This window comes from Cricetulus griseus, chromosome 8 (assembly GCF_003668045.3).
Source record: "Cricetulus griseus strain 17A/GY chromosome 8, alternate assembly CriGri-PICRH-1.0, whole genome shotgun sequence".
NCBI lineage: Eukaryota > Metazoa > Chordata > Mammalia > Rodentia > Cricetidae > Cricetulus > Cricetulus griseus.
In genome coordinates this window covers 20,590,216-20,609,782 of record NC_048601.1, presented here as the reverse complement: position 1 = coordinate 20,609,782, position 19,567 = coordinate 20,590,216, and the positions used below count along the sequence as shown (strand labels likewise).

At 40.0% G+C, this 19,567-nt stretch overlaps 1 protein-coding gene across 1 annotated transcript in view; it reads left to right on the top strand.

Moving 5' to 3' along the window:
* Ano2 (anoctamin 2) overlaps window positions 1-19,567 on the top strand; it is a 258,087-nt gene that overhangs the window by 71,767 nt on the left and 166,753 nt on the right. Inside the window, exon 9 of the mRNA XM_035448746.1 lies at window positions 18,420-18,554. Within this exon, the coding sequence (XP_035304637.1) occupies window positions 18,420-18,554 (135 nt within the window). The remainder of the gene's footprint in view (window positions 1-18,419; window positions 18,555-19,567) is intronic.

Genomic DNA, 19,567 nt, shown 5'->3' with positions numbered 1-19,567 from the left:
TGTTAAAGGACTTTGAATTTTAAAACCTGTTTCCCAGTTTTAATTAACTGCTGCTGCTGATGTTATAACAGTGGTGTTGTGGTGTTGGAGGCTAATGTTTCTGACTATTTACCATATGCCAAGGAATATATATATATATATATATATATATATATATATATATATATCCCAAGATTCTGTTTGATTTTTTTACAGCTGTTGTAATATCCCTTAGCTCCATTCCTCTATTCTGTAGAAGAGACCATTCACAACTTTTTGTGTGTGTTGATATTTGAACTATGTTATTAGGGTGACATAACCATAAGGATAACCGAGGACAGTGGAAACCAACAAAGGGTGGAAAGTGTGCTCTGGAAATCAGCAATAGGAGGGGATGGTTAGCACCCCGATTCTCAGGTGGCGGGAGGAGGGAAGCATACAGAATCCAGAGGGAACCATGCTGAAGCCATTAAGATGACCCTTGATGGGCAACTAGAGAGCTGGCAAAGATCAACGCCTTGCTGTCTGATTCCTGCTGAAGACTCTTGACCAAAAGAAAAGTTGAAGAGTCAAGAGGGCCACTTGGCACAGCCTGTGGGTGTGAGGCTCTGTGGCACACAGAAGGTACAATAAGGTGGAGAATTGATCCCCATTGACCTCACTTCCAAAGATTGATTCCCATTGACCTCACTTCCAAAGAGAGGATAATTCCTCTGACATTGTGTGAATACCATGAAGATATGACTTTAAGTAGAAATGTTATATATTTGGATATTACATGATAAAATTCATTTACATTCTTATATAAAACCCATTCCATAAAGACAAGTGTATCCATTTTTAAGCAAATGTGGCACATGATGTTTATATTCTCACATTAAATTATATAAGAAAAAACTCAAGATTTTCTAACAAATACATTTTTAAATACCAGGGCATGCCATCTTTGGTTTGAAGAGTGATGTCTATAAACAGAGATTCAAATTTACTATCATATCAACACCATGAAAGTAGACAAAATGGCCCACTTTTTAGATAATCAAATGGTTTGTTCATCTAATTTTGTTTTATTTTAATTTAGTTTTTTGAGAATTTTATGTGTATCTAGTGAAATAAGATCGTATCTGCCCTCCCCCCATTTACCCATCTAACTTCCCCAGATACCAATGACACAGTCTCATTCCAATGAAATACCGTTCTCTTCTTAAACAAAGCACAACTAGTACTGACCATATGTGGGTGGCTGCGGTGCTATACATTAGAGTATGGCCAACCTGCCAGTAGCCACACCACAGTGAAGAATGATTCTCCTTCTCCCATAAGCTGTTAACTTCAAGGGCCTTGTGACTCTTTCCTCATCCATGCTGGAATTTTGCATGGCTTCATCTTGTGTAGGGAGTCTCAGCTACTGTGAGTTCATGAGTGCCATGGACCTGGCATGCTGAATTTTGCATTTTCTTCTGAATCCTCTGGATTTTACATTCCTTTTTCCTCTTCTCCAACGATGTTCCGTGAACTTGGGTGGAGGCAAGATATCTTAGTTAGGGTTTCTATTGCTATGAAGAGACACCGTGACCACAACAACTCTTACAAAGGAAAATATTTAATTGTGGTGGACACTTCCAGTTTTAGAATCCATTATAATCACAGTAGGGAGCGTGGAAGCTGGGAGTATGGCAGAATGCAGGCCAGCATGGGGCTGGAGAATTCTACGTCTTGCTCCAAAGGCAACAGGAAGTGATTGTCTCACTGAGCATTGCTTGCACACATCTGAGACCTCAAAGCCCACCTTCACACTTCCTCCAATAAGGCCACATCTCCTAATAGTGCCACTCCTTTTGGGGGCCATTGTCTTTCAAACCACCACCTTCCACCCCCTGACCCCCAAAGGCTTGTAGCCATATCATAATGCAAAAATACCAACTTCAAAGGTCACCATAGTCTATAACAGTCTCAAAAATGTTTTAAACTCCAAAGTTCAAAGTCTCTTCTGAGATTCATGCAATGTCTTAACTGTAATCCCCTGTAAAATCAAAATAAAAAAGCAGATCACATACTTCCAACATATAATGGCATAGAATATACATTACCATTCCAAAATGTAGGGAAGGGAGCATAGTGAGAAAATACTGGACCAAAGCAAGACCAAAATCCAGCTGGGCAAACTCCAAACTCTACATCTCCATGTCTGATGTCAAGATGCTCTTCAGAACTCCAACCCTTTTCAGCTTTGTTGATGACAACATACTTCTTTCTCTTGGGCTGGTTCCACTCCCTGTTAGCAGCCCTCCTCAGCAAGTAACCCACAGCTCTGGAATCTCCAATATCTTGGGATCTCTGGGGCAATTCAGGCTTCAACTTCACAGCTTCATGCAATGGCCTCTCTAGGTCTCCATTCAGGGATGCTCCTGCAACATGCCTGGCCTCAGTGGCTTACTTTAGTTGTGGAGGCAAAATCCATAACCCCCTTTTTGTATCCTTAACTCCAGAACTACATAGCTGAACTTGCCAAATTCTGCTGTTTTCTGGGACTAGAACATGGTCCCCTTCTTCAATTCCATCTTCACCACCTTTTTTCCTTCACTGCTTAAACTTGGCTGTTCTAGAACTTGCTCTGGAGACCAGGCTGGTCTCAAACTCAGAGATCTGTCAACCTCTGCCTCAAGAGTGCTGAGATTAAGGATATGTATCACCACACCCAGATCTAAATTTCAATTTAATCCCTTTTCACAAGGTGGAAATCTAGCTGGGTGGGGGTCTTGCCCTGAGGTCACCACTCCCTTTATTCCATTTCTTAATCTGTTTATTTCCTTGAATTCAGGCTTTAGCTCTATTTCACTTGCTTGTGCCCATTTTATCAATCTGTGCATTTTGTATTTTTATTTGCTCAGACTAATAACCACACAACAGAGTCTGTACTAGGCTATTTTGAGATTCCCTCTGCCATTGGGAATAATCTAAAGCTCTCCACTTTAGCCTCAGGCAGACTTTTCAGACAAGGGTAAAAAGCAGCCACATTCTTCACTGAAATATCACAAGAATGATCTATAGGCCAGATAGATCTTCTCTTCTGAAACCATTTGATTCATAGTCCTATAAGTATGGCCCATTAAGCAGCACTTAAAGCATTCAGCTGCTTTTCTAATCCACCTCCCAAAGTCTATTCCTTCAAACAAAGTATGGCCATGCCTATCACAGCAATACCCCAGTCCCTGGTAACCAACTTCTGTTTTAGTTAGGGTTTCTATTGCTTTGAAGAGACATCATGACCATGGCAACTCTTATAAAGGAAAACATTTAATTGGGGTGGCTTATATATAGTTCAGAGGTTTAGTCCATTATCACCATGGTGCTACATGGTGGTGTGCAGGCAGACATGGTTCTAGAGAAGTAGCTGAGAGTCCTATATAAACATTTAGTAGGCTATTTGAAAAGATCATTTGGCAAAATATCAACAGCAGGTTATGTGCTATATAACTGGATGGAAATAACTGTCGCTGAAGCCACCTTACATATTGCCTTCAGAACATAGAGAAATCAATCTCAGACCTACAAGGAAACTTCCTCCCTATTGACTGGCATTTATGCTGTGTAGTAGGCTGATGGGAAAGAAAAGACAGCAGTGGTCTTACTCAGTGGTAGAGCCTGAATGCTATAAGACTGCCCTGCTAGGCACTGATGCAATAGTGGCATTATAATTATGAGGATAACCAGCTGATCTCTAATTGGTCTTGTGGTCTGTTCCATGAGAGGGAGTTTATGCCTACTACTATAATCTGATCAAATGTCCCACTTTAAAAAATTTCTTACTTTTATTTTATGTGCATTGGTGTTGTGCCTACATGTATGTCTGTGTGAGTGTGTCAGATCTTGTGGTTATTGACAGTTGTGAGTTGCCTTGTGGGTGCTGGGAATTGAACCCAGGACCTTTGGAAAAACAGTCATTGCTCTTAACCACTGAGACATCTCTCCAGTCCCCAAAGCCCCACTTTTTAAAACTGAAATTTGGCATGTTTGTCTTTTGAGTTCAGCTGATTTATCTAAGTAGTTACCATTCATTCTTCAGATGATGCACAAAAGAAAAGGGTTTAGGTTACTGTTGCAAGGACTTCTTGGTGAGTTCTCTGGTGTTTGGAGTCAGTGTTTAGCTTCCCATAACTTATCAGCTGACTGGGTCCAGCTGTCATACTAGCTCCCTTCATTTTAAGCATTGTGTTTTAGACATGGAGATGCCTTTCTATACAGTGTAATCATTTTGTTGAGCTACATTTGAGTATTAGTTAGCTTTCTATTGCAATGACCAAACTCTAAGACAGCCAGCTTATTATAAAGAGAAAAGAAGGAGATGGAGACCCCACAGTCTCATTCCAGGGCACACCATCCCCCAGTGTCCCAAAGACCACCACCTAGACTTCCCCTCTTACAGCCCCTAATAGTACCATGGGCTGGAGATGACAAATTCAGTGCCTGAACCATGAGGGGACCGCTTCAGATCTAAACTGGAGCAGCACATGTGGGTCTGTGTGAGTGCCTCGTCGGGCCAGTTTGCAGATTGGGTTCTCACCATTTCTACATTCTGCACTTAAATGCTGTATCTCGCCATCAGTGTTCCTTATGCCTCTATCTTTATTTAAAGATTTTTTCCCTGGATACAAAGTAAGCAATATTTAAGAATGAGAATAAAAACAGTGTAAAATGGCCAAAACCACCAGGCGATAAGTGGTCACGGACTGGGCACGAGCATGTGTCTCTAATCACCACTTGACGTGCTTTTGGAAGCTCATGCTGTTCACTCAAACAGAAAATGCTGAAAGACCTGCTGTATTTATTGACTTTTTACAAATAGAAATTGGAACTGATACCACCACTGCTTTGTATGATATAAATCCTCCTTTGGAAATCAAAGGGTTTTATAAACTATGGGATGGAGAATTTCATTTTAGACAATCCTTAGTGTTCATTCCAGTCTTTTTCTATTAAAATGGAAAATAGATGATAATGGTGTTTGATCTTGGAGGTGCAAGGCTACCTTAACATCTCCTCTGTCATCTTGAAGACTCCTGCCATAGGTGGAGGACAGGTTGAAGTCAGGTGACCTTGAATTGGGAACTGGCTGGACTCTTCCTTTGTTAGCCGAGTTGCCTTATACGTGATCTTCGGTTTCTCTGAGCTGCCTTCACTTACACAGAGCAGAGTTCAGATAGGTAACTCCTTATGACCCTCTCTTCTTTCTCCCCCATTATCTCCCCCCATCTTTCTTTGTGTGAGACAAGTTGGCCATCCATTAAACAAATGTTGTCCTCCTGTGATGTGTCAGGCATATCCTTGGCACTAAAGGACAGGAGGTCTCCACTTCCATCTTGGCATTGGAGAGGGATTGAAGCAGAAATGGAGAAAAGAGGGTAGGGTAGTGAGACACACTAGGAGAGAGCTCAGTACCGTTGGGATGGGCTGAGGGCACAGGGCTGCGTGAAGTGATTTGCTGGCCATAGGAAGTGAGGAAATAAGGAGAGGAGGTGAGAGAAAGGGTGTTCAAGCAACGGGAAAAACCATGGCCAAGCCCCCAAGGTGGGAACAATTGTAGTATGTTTAAGGAGTAGTTTGGAGCCCCATTTGTCAGGACCAGAGCCAAAGAAGAGGTCCAGATCAAATGGGTTCTTATAGGTCAGGAAAACAATTCTGGGTTGTTTTATTTTGCATGAGAAAAAGTAAGAAAATTATCTTAGGAAGAGGAACAACCCATTTGACAGAAGTGTGAAGGAATTCTCCCAGGTCTATCCAAAAAGACATCACAAGGAAAGGGAAGAGGCAGGGAGGTCATTTTACCCTAGCTGTGACCAGGGTATAGAAACCAATATAGAGGCTCCTCAAGAGACTAAAATTAGAACTGTATGACCCAGTTATACCACTCAAGTATATACTCAAAGAAATCTAAGTCAGAATATAACATAGATACCTGCATATCTACATTTATTCTGAAACTATTTATAACAGCCAAGATAAAGAACCAACTTAAGTGTTCATTGATAAGATAATGGATAAGGAAAATGTGGTATATGTTATTGCAAGAACATGGTTGGAAATAGAAAACAAGCCAGACTTAGAGAGACAAATACCACATTTTATTTCACAAGAAGAACCTAGATTTTTCCCACTGTCTATCTGTCTGTCTGTCTGTCTGTCTGTCTGTCTGTCTGTCTCTTTCTCTCTCTCTCTGATACATGAATGACACAAAAGTAGAAGGGATACTATTAGAAAAAAGAAGGGGGAATGAGAGGAGCAGGGTAGAACAAGAAAGGGTAATGAGGTTTGGGTATAAGGAGAGTAATTTATGTATTATATGTACACACACACACACACACACACACACACACACACACACACACACACACACGATGTATATATGAAGATGTCATAATGAAACCAATTATTTCACACATTTATTTTCTAAAAAGTAAAAGAAAACCTCAGGTCCTTTAGAGAAGCTCAGAATACAACACAATGCTCAAGTGCCACCCAAGTCCAGGTAGCTGAGTCAGATGGCAGAGGGAAGTGTGTGCATCCACAGGCCTACAAGACTATCCTCTCCACTGTCCACATACAGAGTCATGTGCACCCAGTCTCTCAAGAATCAGTGGACCTGAATCAGCTGGAATGGGCTATCCAGAGGCATTCCCACATTGCCTATGGGTAGTAAAGATGAGACAGGCTTAGAACTCCAAGGCCCAGACAGGGAGAGTCTCACACCACAGCCTCTGAGAGGGAGGCTTTCTCCCCTCTTCCCTCCAAAAGAGCAGTTCATTTTCCCCTGCAGCTAGAAACAGGTAACAGGAGCATCCTTGAGGGGAAGTATACCATTCTGACCTTGCCTTGTGAGTCATCCCAAAGAAACTACTAGGGAAAAAAATATCTGACCAAAACAACTTCAGAGAGTAAGACTTCATTTCAACTCCCTGTTTCAGAGGGCTCTGTAAATAGTTGTGTGGCCCTGTATACTTGGGCAGAATATCATAGTGGCAGGAACATGTGGAGAACTGTGCTCTTCACAGCTGATCAGGAAACAAAGAGAAAGACAGGAGATGGCCAGGAATAATACACCCCCAAGAACCCACCCCAAGTGACCTATTTCTTTCAAGTAGACTTTACCCCTAAGTTTCACTACCTACTGGGGACCACACATTAAAACCATGAACTTTCAGGGGATGGAGCTCATATTTAGTCTAAAACAGAGGCTATTGAGCAAACCTGAGCTGTTTTATACACAGTCCACTTAAATTATCTCAAAGAACGGAGGGTAGATAAAGAGGACGTTTACAATTGGAATGTAAGAGGTGTTGGTCCCATCTCTGAGTCTCACCAGGAAGGGGTTTTTGTTGTCTTGCCTGACTTCTTCTGTGGCTGAAAATCTCTAGCCGTTTCCTGAGAATCAATTGTAGACTTGAATGAAAGCAGGTCTCTTCTGGCACCTGCTCACAATGTAGCTAAGTATACCAAGTGTCTGCCTTTAAGATGTGTCTCTGGAGGGCATGGAAAAGCCTGACAGATTTCTTTTATTGTTCTCGTGTGTGTGGATCCCTGGCACATATAAACCCATGCATATGGAGGACAGAGGTCAACCTTAGCAGTCATTCCTTTGGTGCCCTCATCTTGTATTTTGAGACAGGGTCTTTTACTTGGCCTCAAATCATCAAGACAGCCAGTTCCTGGGACCTGCCTGTCTCCACAGCCCTGGTGTTGGCACTATAAATGTGCACCAGAGTTTTGAACTTTTTAAAATGTGAGTTTTTGAGACTTAAACTCGGGACTCCATGTTTGCACGGCAAACACCATACAAATCGAACTGCCATTTCAATGTCCTAAACACTTTTTCTAAGGTCAGAACTGAAAATCAGAGATTCTTCCTGTCATCCTTCATGCTGATGGGCAGGAAACAGAGGCTGCTCTGTGGACTTCACCCCACTGGCATTTTTCAGGGAATTAAGTAAATTGAGTATCTTTCATATTTATTGGTCAACTGGTTGTTCTATTCAATGTTATACTCAAGTCTTTTGCCCATTTTCTTTTTTGGTTGGGTTATATGTCTATATCCTACTGACAGGCAGGAGTCCTTTGTATATTCTAGATAGATATCCTGTGTTGAATATCTTCATGCAGACATCTCACTCTTTATGTAGCCTGCATTAACCCTCACAGTCATGATGTGTGATGAGCAGTTCTTCCTGTTAATCCAGAGTGACATAATCGGTAACCATTAACCTTTATTTATTTATTTACTATGTTCTCATAAACATGGATCATCTAATTTTCATACTAAACAAAATTTGAAATAGGATAAAAAAATCTAAAAAAAAAAAAAAAGCGTCTCAGAGAACAGCAGAAGCAACATTCCTATGCAGCCCTTGCTGTTCCAGAGTCTATGTTCTATGTCCCCATTGTGTCCCTGAAGGTAATGACAGACATGTCATAGACAGGATGCAGTTCCTGAACATCTGTTTGACTTCCACAATTAAGAAAAGAAATTGGATTGGTTGGTAACTTACAGTTATTGGTTTATGGGTTCATCTCCACTTCCTTCCTCTGCTTGCTTTTGTGTTGAATTTGCCCTTGTTTTTCTAGTTGAAGGAGAGGCTCAGATTACCAACTAAATGTTGTGTTTTTAATTCAAGTATCTAATGTTTTAGATTACCCTCCATGCATGGCTTTAACAGCACCACGCAAAGTTTGATGTGTTGTATTTTCTTTTCACTTGGTTGAAATATTTTCCAATATTTCCTGTGATTCCTTCTTTGATCCATGAGTTGTTTAGAAAAATATTGTTTAATTTTCAAATATTTGGGGATTTTCCCCCAGATATCACTCTGGTGTCAGTCTTTAGTTTAATTTAGCTGTGGTCATGGAACAAAATATTTATTATTTCAAGCATTCACATTTGTTAAATTCATTTTAAGGCTAAGAATATGGCCTAATTTCATAACTGAGTATCGAAAAGAATAAAAATCTGTTGTTATTTGGTAGAAAATTCTATAAATGTAAATTAGGCTGGCTTGGTTTAGGCTGTCTTTACTCTCTTCATGACTTTATGGCTACTTGTCTTCTCAATTAAAACAGGGATATGGGTGTCACTCTATATGACCTCTGATTTGACTTAATGATTTTTTTTTTGAGGTCATGATGCTGTGAAAGCAACATGAGTTCAATATAAACTATACTGTGGTCTTCTTCTAACTAATCTATATTTTGCAATGGGGGGTGGTGGTGGCAGCAAGCATAACTCATAGAAACCAAGCAATCATGAAGGCAAACAATGATATCCCATGAAGAAACACACTGTTAAACTATGATACTCAGTTGGTTGTGTATTGAATGTATTTCCAGCTTATAATGTTTTGAAATGTGTGTAGGTACGACTTAATTGTAAGTTGAGGAGCAGCTGTAATTTCTATTTGAAAACTTGTTTGTTATCCTTTAATTTTTTATCAATTTTTACTGCATGCATTTTGAAAATGCACACAGACATTTATGTTTATTTGATTTTGGTGATATGATCATCATTTAGGCTTCTCCTGTATTCTGGTTAGTCTTTGTTTTGAAGTCTACCTGGTCTTTGCTTTTTAAAATGAGTAATGATACACTCACACATTTTTTATACCCTAATATGTCTTTCTATTTAAATTGTCTTTCTGGTAAAAAACATATAGCTGAGTTTTACTTTATTTTGTATTTGGGTTGTGAGCCTAGCCTTTAACAACTGAGCCATCTCTCCAGCCCTACTTTCTTTTCTAATTTCACAATCTCAGCCTTTTGAGCTATTTAGGCCATTAACACTTAATATAATCCTTAATATATTTATACTTTAAATCTATAATTTTATTATTTGTTTCCTCTTTGTTCCTGAGTTTTTCAATTTTTATTTTATTTTATTTTATTATTCCATTTTATCTCCAATAATGGTTCATAGTTAGATATAACATTAAGATATTTTAGTTATTCTCTAGAGTTTACAAAAACGTTTTTAATGTATTACACTCTACTTTCAAATATACACCTTTGCTTCCTTCATACTCAGCACTTTACAAGAATATTCTCCTGCTTCCTTCCTTTAATTGTCCATTTTTGCTGTCATATAGTTTATTTATGTGCACACTATAAATCCCGCAATCCACCGTCACTATTATTGCTTTAACACATGCTTTAAACCTTATTTCTCTATCATTCCCCGCCCCCCAGTGCCATTTCCAGTTTGCAGTCATCCCATGAAATCCTAATGCTATGGATAAATTTTATTTCTGTTTATGTACTACTCTTGCCTTCAGGAGGCCTTAATGATCATAGCAACAATTAATATTCTAAACTGGATTCCAGAAATCCGACGTTAGCTCCCCTTGGGGACAGTGTTACCCACATTGAGAAAGCATACTTCAGATAGTGAATTATAGTTCGTGGAGATTAAAAATAAGAATGCTTTTTATTTATCATTCTTTTTACCATTTCTGAAACTTTCTATCTTGTGCAGATCCTTATTTCTGCTTGGATCATATTCATTTTGCCCAAAGAGCTCCTTCAACAATTTTTTTTTTTTGTAGGGCAGCTTTGTTGGCAGTGAATTAAGCTTTTGATTGCTGCCATATTTGGGTTTTGCCTTCATTTTTGAAAGACATTTTCTTTATGTGTAGTATTCTAGGTTAACAGGTTTTTTTTCTTTACATACTTTGAAGTTGTCACTCTCTTTAGCTTTCACAGTTTCTGCTAAGAAATTGGCTGCAGTCCCATCTAAGACTTCCCCTCTGTATTTAGTGTGCCCGCTCACCCAGTATGTTTAAAGATCTTTCTTTCTATCTTTGGTTGTCATCAGTTCTACTGTGCTGAGACTGGGGAGGGTGGCTGCTTATTGCCTTCATACTCATTCAGCTTGGAACTCTGTGACTTTGATCTGTGTTTCATTGTCTTTCATGACTTTTGAAAACTCTTAGCTCTAGTAAGATATCATGCAAATATTTAATCTATTCTCATTTCTACTGAGACTCTACTTACATGTGTGATAGATCCTTCTATATTGCCCACAATTTAAAAAGTATTTGTTCATTTACTTATCTATTTGTATTTGTTTGTTGGGTAGGTGGGTGAGTTCATGGAAATGCCCATGTGAGGGGTCAAAGGATAACTTTCAGGAATTTGTTTGCTCTTACCATGTGCTTGCTAGGTATCCAACTCAAGTTGTTGGAATTGGTGGCAAGCATGCTTACCCACACCTCACTGGCTTTGTGCTATAGCTTTTGATTGTTAGATATATTATTTGTAATTGTCATGAGTAATGATCTTCTCATTGTAGCATCTGGGTCAATAAGATTTTAGTTTGTGCGTAGCTCATAAGTATTTTCAGAATACAAGGCATCCTGTTGGAAAGGAATGGAACCCAAGATAAGTAGTGTTTTTACCCAGTGGGAGACTGACGAGGGTTTGATTTTGTCACTTTAAGACTTCATAAGCTTCAGGTACCTTCAGCAATACCCTGTTACGATGACATGCTTGGTGTTCTTCTTTTTTTCAAATTAGAAACAATCTTATTTTACATATCAATCCAAGTTCCCTCTCCCTCCCATGTCCCACACCCCATGCTTTGTGTACTTGATCTCTGCTGTTGTGGTAAAAGACAGACTAAAGGCAATGTAGGGAAGGAAAGGGTTTATTTGGCTTACCTTCTGGGCCACAGCATAACACAGAAAGTGTTTAGGGCGCAGGTCACTCAGGAACTTGAAGCAGAAACAAGGGAAAGCATGCTTTCTGGATTGTTTGCAGGTTTATGCTTGGCTATAAAACCCTGTAATGATAACTCTTTCTGCCAACCACCTGAGTTCCGCCACCATGTTAGGGCCCCCAAATAACACACAGAATCTTATGATTAGTTGACTAATCTAATGCTGTTGACTAATAACTAGGATTTCTCATTTACTAGCTCTGTCCTAAGTATCAACAATAACTGTTAATCTATATATTTTATAAAGACTTATCTTATCAAGGATGCTGGAGGCATGCATTCTCTTCCCAGGATCATCTGGTGACTTCTGTCTCTACTAAATTTCCCAGAATCCTCCTCGACTCCTAGCCCCACCTATCTTGCTTTCCTATTGGCCAACAGTGCTTTATTTATCAACCAATAAGACAAACATATACACAGAAGGACTTTCCCCATCAAAACCCAGAACTACCTGCCTAGGGATGGTATCACCCAAAATGGTCCAGGTCCTGCTACATCAATTAATAATTAAGACAATACCCACAGATATGCCTACAGGCCAATCTGATCCAGGCAATTCTTCAATAAAGGCTCTCCTCTCAGATGACTCTAGGCCAAGCCAAGCTGACATCTAAATTCAACTAAGACACTCTGTGTAGAACCTGAGTTCTGAAGGCTTGTCTCTGTTGTTCTTTCCACCCTCAGCTTGCAGGAGTTCTTTCAGGCCAGTGTAGTGATATTCCTCTCCATGCTTTGGCTTCTCCCCAGCAGCAACAAAACTTTGGTTCATGCTGCTCCATTCAAACTTCAATGGGGCCTAGGAGTGAGGAGAGGGGCAGAGTGCTTCTCACCTTGGCCATTCCCAATTCTGGGCAGTCTCTGTGTACCAGTGGCACTTAACCCTCAACCTCGATGCAGTCATACATACTATCCGTTTGCTTGGGATTATCAAGTGAAAGAGAAATTCAGTCTACTTCGGTAGGAACAGATTCGTAATTTATAATTTTGTGGTTCCTGGAGTAAAGGCAATTCCCAATAATACCACTAAAGACAACAGGTTTTATGTGTAGTCAGATGCATGGCTTCAGATTTTTGCCTGAGTGCCAGGGTCAAGTTCCTATTCTAGTTGCTTTTTTTTTATTTGAAGGAGAGGTAGTCTTGGGAATAGACAGAATTTCACACCTGTGTGCTTCTAAAGATATTTTATCTAGTCTTCTACCTTGCCTGTCATCTTGCTAGTGACTAGCAGTATGGAGTCTATAAATAAGATCTTGAAGGTATGCACAAGCTGTTCTGTGTCTGGAATTGCTAGAATATTCTATGGAGTCATTACACATGTTCTCGGTCTCCCAGAATTAAACAACAACAGCAGCAGCAGCAACAAACTATTCCTTCTTCCTGTTCTGATGACTGTTTAGTCTGCCCATGCTGGGTCAAATCTAGAGTTATGCATGTGTCCCATCTTTCCTCGGATGTGTTGTCATATTTTAAAATTGGGTTTTCTTGGTTCCTTTGAAACTTCAGGTTTAAGATATTTTTAAATTTATTTTTCTCTCATATTTTACATCTGGACCCCAGTTCCCCCACTCTCCTCTCCTCCCCTCCCCTCCCCTCCCCTCCCCTCCCCTCCCCTCCCTCTCTTCTCCTCTCCTCTCCTCCTCTGTTTTTCTTCAGAAAGGGGCAGGCCTCCCATCTTGCTTAAGCTTCAGATTTTGATGGGTGCAACCAAAGTTACTATTTCACAGATTGTCTTCATTTCTCCTGTGACAGTGGAAACCATGTTCTCCTGAACCTATCTAAATAACAACTGCAAACCAGCCTTTGGCAGTGGGTTTATAACTCTAGTTACCCCCTCCTCCCCTGTGAGGCTTGTCATCAAAGTGGAGACAGGAGGCTCCTTGCCTATGCTGTATGCTGTATGCTCACCAGAAATGGAATTTGTTCATTCTTTGTAGATGTTTTTATCTTATAGATTCACAATCAGTATTTATTCTTTTGTTTTGTTTTCTCCTTTTTATTTGTTCTTTGTGTCTTTTACATCAAGCATCTCCATCCCATTTATTTTCCCATCCATTCATATCCACTCTCTGCCCTTGCAAGCCCCCCAAATAAAACAAAAATTAAGAGAAAAAATAAAAAGGGAGAGAAGGAAACAAATCAATCTCCATCCCACTCATTTTCGAATTCCTCCATATCCACCCTCTGCCCTTGCAAGCCACCCCCCAATAAAACAAAATAAAATAAATGTTAAGAGAAAAAAATAAAAAGAGAAATCGAGAAGGAAAAAAAAAACAATCTTGTCATGGAAGCTGTAATGTGACACAGTGAGTCACACAGTAACCCTTTTATCCATATATCTTTACTTGCAAGTGTTCATTGCAAAGAGTCATTGGTCTGCTTTGAGGCCTCAGGTTGCTGTTACACTATCAATGTTGGGTCCTCACTGGAATTCCTCTTGGCTACCATGCTGTTGCCTGTGTTGTGGAGATTCTGCAGCTTTGAGTCTACAGGACTGATCCCTTTATGTGCTCCAACAGATCACCAATGGGGTAGATACTGGAGTTGTCCAACATGTAACTGTTTCTGGGGCTGGGTAGTTGCAGGTTTGGACATCCCACCAGCTCTCCCTTGCCCTCACCAAAAGGGTGAGTTTGCCTGCATTGTCCCGGTGAGTTTACCCCTTGCAGCAATGAGTCAGGGGCAGGGCCAGTTCTCCTGCTTTCATGTCCTCAGGGTTGGCTCTCCCACATCTATACCTCCAGGGCCAGCTCTACTGTGTTGCCCATGTGTAGCATAGGGGCCGCTCTCCGGAGTCCTGCAGCTGATGGGGGCAGGGCCAGCTCTCCCATTCTTATGACCTCAAGGCCAGCTCTCCCACCCGAGTCAGGCATTGATGGGAGTGGGGGGCAGGTTGGCATCTTTCTCCATCCATTCTGCCACATGACAGATGAATAATGGAGACAGCTCTCCCATGCTCACAACTTCAGGGTCAATATTTAGTCTAATGAGACTGCCTTGTGATAGTTGGCTAAGTTTAATGATACAGATAGTAATTTCCTTTTTAAGAGAAATCACTTTTTATTATAAAATAATTAACAAAGCCAAAAAAGTTAAAATACAGATGCAAATGAAGTGACATCATCATGATTGACAGAATGGAGGTTCTCCCACAGAAACAGATTTAATGCCCATCAACAGGTAAAATATGCCTTTATCAGAGCTCTGAAATTTACACAAGAGTTTACAACACTTGGTTGCATTGGGAAGGCAGATCTGTGCCCTCTGGTAATGGAACCACTTGCCCATGTCCCTGCTAGAAATCTGTCCAACTGGGGACCTAGAAGCAGCTTTGTTTATTTATGGACCCAGTGACTGCTCAGTCTTTCCACACACAGGTGCAAAAGTAGCTTAGCTTGTGTTCACACCCAAAAGGAGCCCTATTTATGCCTCTAATATCATGATCTTTACAAACACTAGGAAACCTCATAGAAACACTAGGAAACCTCATAGAAAATCTCCTCACTCTCTAACAGAACTACAAACAGCACTACTTGTCCATGGGGCCCAAAGACAGTCCCATCTTTACACAGATTCCATAGCAACCCATGTATCCATGAACTGACAATGTCATCTACTCCTGAATCCTGGAAGCAGGTCCTTCTGACCATAGACTCCTGCAATGGCTGCATCCATAGACCATGATAGCAGGTCTACTTTTATGTCTTGGCTTGGGTGTGTCAACACATTCCTGACTCTTACCTACAGACTCACATATGCAGTGATATATCCATAGACCATGGTAGCAGATCTACTTTTATGGCTTGGCTTAGGTGTGTCAACACATTCCAAGCTGTCTTACCCACAGACTCTACCAGCTGATCCATCCATATTCTACCAGCAGGACTGATGAAGATCTTCACTAGATGAAACTTACCAGAAAATACTAGAAGTCATTGCTTTCCAAGTGCACAGGCAGCCAAGTCAAGGCTCCAAGGATCACATGTCCATGACACTCATGAAAAGGACCAAATAAAGTTTCTGTAACTGAGTCTAAAGAAATTAAGATCCATAGCCCACAGCCTGCTCAGCATATAATTAACAATAATAATCTTAAAGAATCTTAACAAGTCTGATAGGAGTACAGATGGAGAGAACTTAAATCAGAAGTGAACAAGGGGGCAAAATGTATGGGAACATGAGAAACTAAACAAAGAAATAAAAATTATAAAATGGAAATGCTGGAGCTGAGGAATATAATGACAGAACTAAAAGATTACTAGGCAACACAATTAAAAGAAAGGATGAATGAACTTAAACATGAACCATTACAAATGTCCTTATCACAGAAGACAAAAGAGAATACAAAATAACTATAGTTTTGCATGTTTATAAAGTTTTCCCAATAACTAGCTGTTATTAGTTCCTATAAACCATGAGCACAAGATATCTATTTCCATTTATTTGTATCTTCTTTGGTTTCTGTAGTCAAAAGTTTTAAAGTTTTTGTGTGCTTTTTATTCCTTGGTTAATTTTATTCCTATATATTTAATTCTTTGGAGGGGGCGTTAAGACAGGATTTCTCTATATAATAGCCCTGGGTGTTCTGGAACCAGGTTGGCCTAGAACTCACAGATATCTGCCTGCCTCTGCCTCCTGAGTGCTGGGATCAAAAGAGTACACCAACACACCTGGCTTTTAAATCCTACATTATACAAAGATCAGCTCAAATGTGTTAGAGCTACATGTAACCCACTCACTGGAACAATTAGAGGGAAACATGGGGGAAATCTCACAGACGCTGCAGTTAGGCAATAAAAGCAAAAGTAGACAAATAGAATTATATCATTCTATAAAGTGTTCTCAATCTGACTCATTTCAGGACCCCAAAGATGAGCATAGGGGTGACTGGATCTCTTTCTCCCTTTTTCCAATGTGGCTACATTGAATAAATCTCTAATTCCTGCTTTCTATTATTTAAAAAAGAGACACGGGTGAGAGAAAGTATTTGCAGACCAAAGATCTGGTAAAGGACTTATATTCCAGAAAATCTTATAACTCAATAAGAGAAGAAGGAGAGGAAAGGAGAGTGGGAGGGAAGGAGAAAGGGAGGGAGAGAGAAAGAACTTAGAAAATTAAAAACCCACTTAAACATGGAAGGAAAGAGAGTGAGAGAGAGAGATTAGAATATTAAAAATTCACTTAAATACTGAAGGAAAGCCAGCAGTCACTTCACCAAAGAAAACATTCAAATAGCCAATAAAAATGACAATTTCCATCATTAGTCATCAGAAACATATGAAACAAAACTAGAATGAGACATTACTTCCTATTTGTTAGAATGTCTAGTAGCAAAGGATAAGATGTGTAGGTGGAGATACCTGGTGGTGGAAAAGCACATTGGTGAGGCACATTGTGGAAAACATTATGTATATTCTTTAAAAATTGAGTTATCATTTGATGTAGCAATTCCACATCTGGACAAATATTCCAGGAAACTGGGGTCAGGATCTTGAAGAGAGATGCTCACTCCCATGTTTACAGCTTGATGACCTACTGTTGTCCAAAAGTAGAAACAATTCAAATATCCATAAACAGATGTATGGGTGAACAAAATGGGGTACATGATACAAAGAGGTGTTATACGGCCTCACAAGAAGAGGAATCCCTACCGTTTGTAACCTTATGGCTGGACTTGGAGGACACTATGCAAAGTGAAATAAGCCAGGCAGTAGTACAAATGCTGTGTGATGTCACCTCTTTGAGGAGTTTACTATTATAGGACATGTAGAATCTGAGTGTGGGATTGTGGTTACCAGGGCTACATCAAGGGGAAAACAGAAGATGTAAAGCAAAGGCTGTAAAGTTCTAGTTATGTAAGATGTGTAAGCTCTAGAGTCCCAGCATATAGACAGCAGCCTGTAGTTAATAATACTGGGGTGTATAAATAGAGTTTTGCTAAGAGGGAAGCTCTTTTATGCTGAGTACCCTCAACACAAGAGAAAAAAGATATTTTAAAAAGGGAGCAAGGAAAGGGTATTTGGAGGGGAGGAGTATATCATGGTGACTTTTCAGATACATTAGTTATACCTTTTTGTATATCAATCTGCCTCAATAAATTGGTTCAGAAAATAAAGAAATAAAAATCACCCATCCAAATAAAACTTTATGTTGACAGAAGTTTCTGTTACACCTTCACAAATATTTTATTGAATTTCTCCTAGTAATTCTTTAAAGATGCATAGGTTAGTTTGTGTACATCAGTACACATACCTACATATATATGACTTATATAATTTATTAAAAATGAGTTTGTTTTTAAAGAGTGTGCTTTTCTATGGGTTGAAGCATGTGGGTCTAAAATGGTAATGTTCCATTCCCGTTGGTGAGGATTCTGAAACTGGCAGAATACTTTTGGTTTGCTGTTAGGGCTGGGTTTTCCTTGTAGCTCTCTACTTCCCATAAATGGCCAAGGCTGATTCGGATATGTGAGTCAAGTGGAATGTACTCCATCTCAGCAAAGATCAGTTGTTGTTGATTTCTTTTGTGCAAAGGTCCCTTCCCCTGTAGCCGCCATCCCTTTGAATTCATTACAAAAAGAGGGAGTATTTTTGCCAATCTATTTTGAGTCATAGAACAAAAAGAAATATGGGGAGTATATGATGTTTCTAATATGTGTTTCATGTTCTTTTCTTTCTTGGTTTTCCAGAAAGTATTTTGGAGAGAAAATTGGGCTGTATTTTGCTTGGCTGGGGTTGTATACATCGTTCCTTATCCCATCTTCTGTCATTGGGGTGATCGTGTTTCTTTATGGATGTGCAACAATTGAGGAAGATATTCCCAGGTAAGTCTCTTTTAGAGACAAGACTGAATTCCCATAAGGTCAGAGTTTGGACTTTTGCCCCAGTTGTGAGCACATCTCTCACACCTCCTTCCAAAGTCCTCCCTCTCTGTCACACATTCCTTCCCACACATCTAACTTCCCTCTAGAATTAGATCTGGGAGCTGCAGGTTTTGGGAATGGTTGCAGAGCCATGCTGGTTATCATGGACATCTTCCCTTCCTCATCAATCTATTCCCTGGGGCCACCGCCCGATATGACTGGCAAATACCACCTGATGAAAGGAATCATGACAGATAAATGATTTTGCTCCTTAACTTCATAGCATTTGTCTTCAGGCTTCCCATAAAACTCAGGTCAGAGTCCGTGCAATATCATCGGATAAATCACATGTCCATGCGTTCATATACTGTAGCAATGCTGTAAGAAGTGGCTGCAAGGGAAGGCCATGCTATGACTCATAAGGTCAGGACTTCAGGACATGACTGAGCAGATGTTAGGTCTCATGTAGAGCCAAGACTAAAGAAAGGCTAATCTTCATGGGAAAGAGAAGGTCTGTGAAGAACAAAAGTACTTATCAATTGCTGGTGGCATTATACATGAACTGTGTGACTACATCTGATCTCAGTATCACTTGGTAGGCTGAGGCAGGAGGATTGATAGGATTTTGAGGCTGGGCTTGGAACTATATAGTGAATTTGAAGTCATCTGAGGGTACAGAGTGAAAACCTACCAGAAACAACATCAACAAAATTTAGAAAAACAACTCACTGCCATCAACAACTACAAAAAGAATAAAAAAAGAAGCTTAAAACCACCACAAGAACCAAATGACCAGACAGTTTACATTCTGAACCATCTTCTAGTGTTATGTGTTAATGTTAAAAGTTCCCTTGACTCAGTTTGTCTTCGTGAGAGATGGGATGCGTCATTACAGTGGTACTCAATTCTGTAGCAACCTGATGTATTGTTGGTAACAAATGAACTGAGGACACCAGGGAGAGACTCTGAATGTC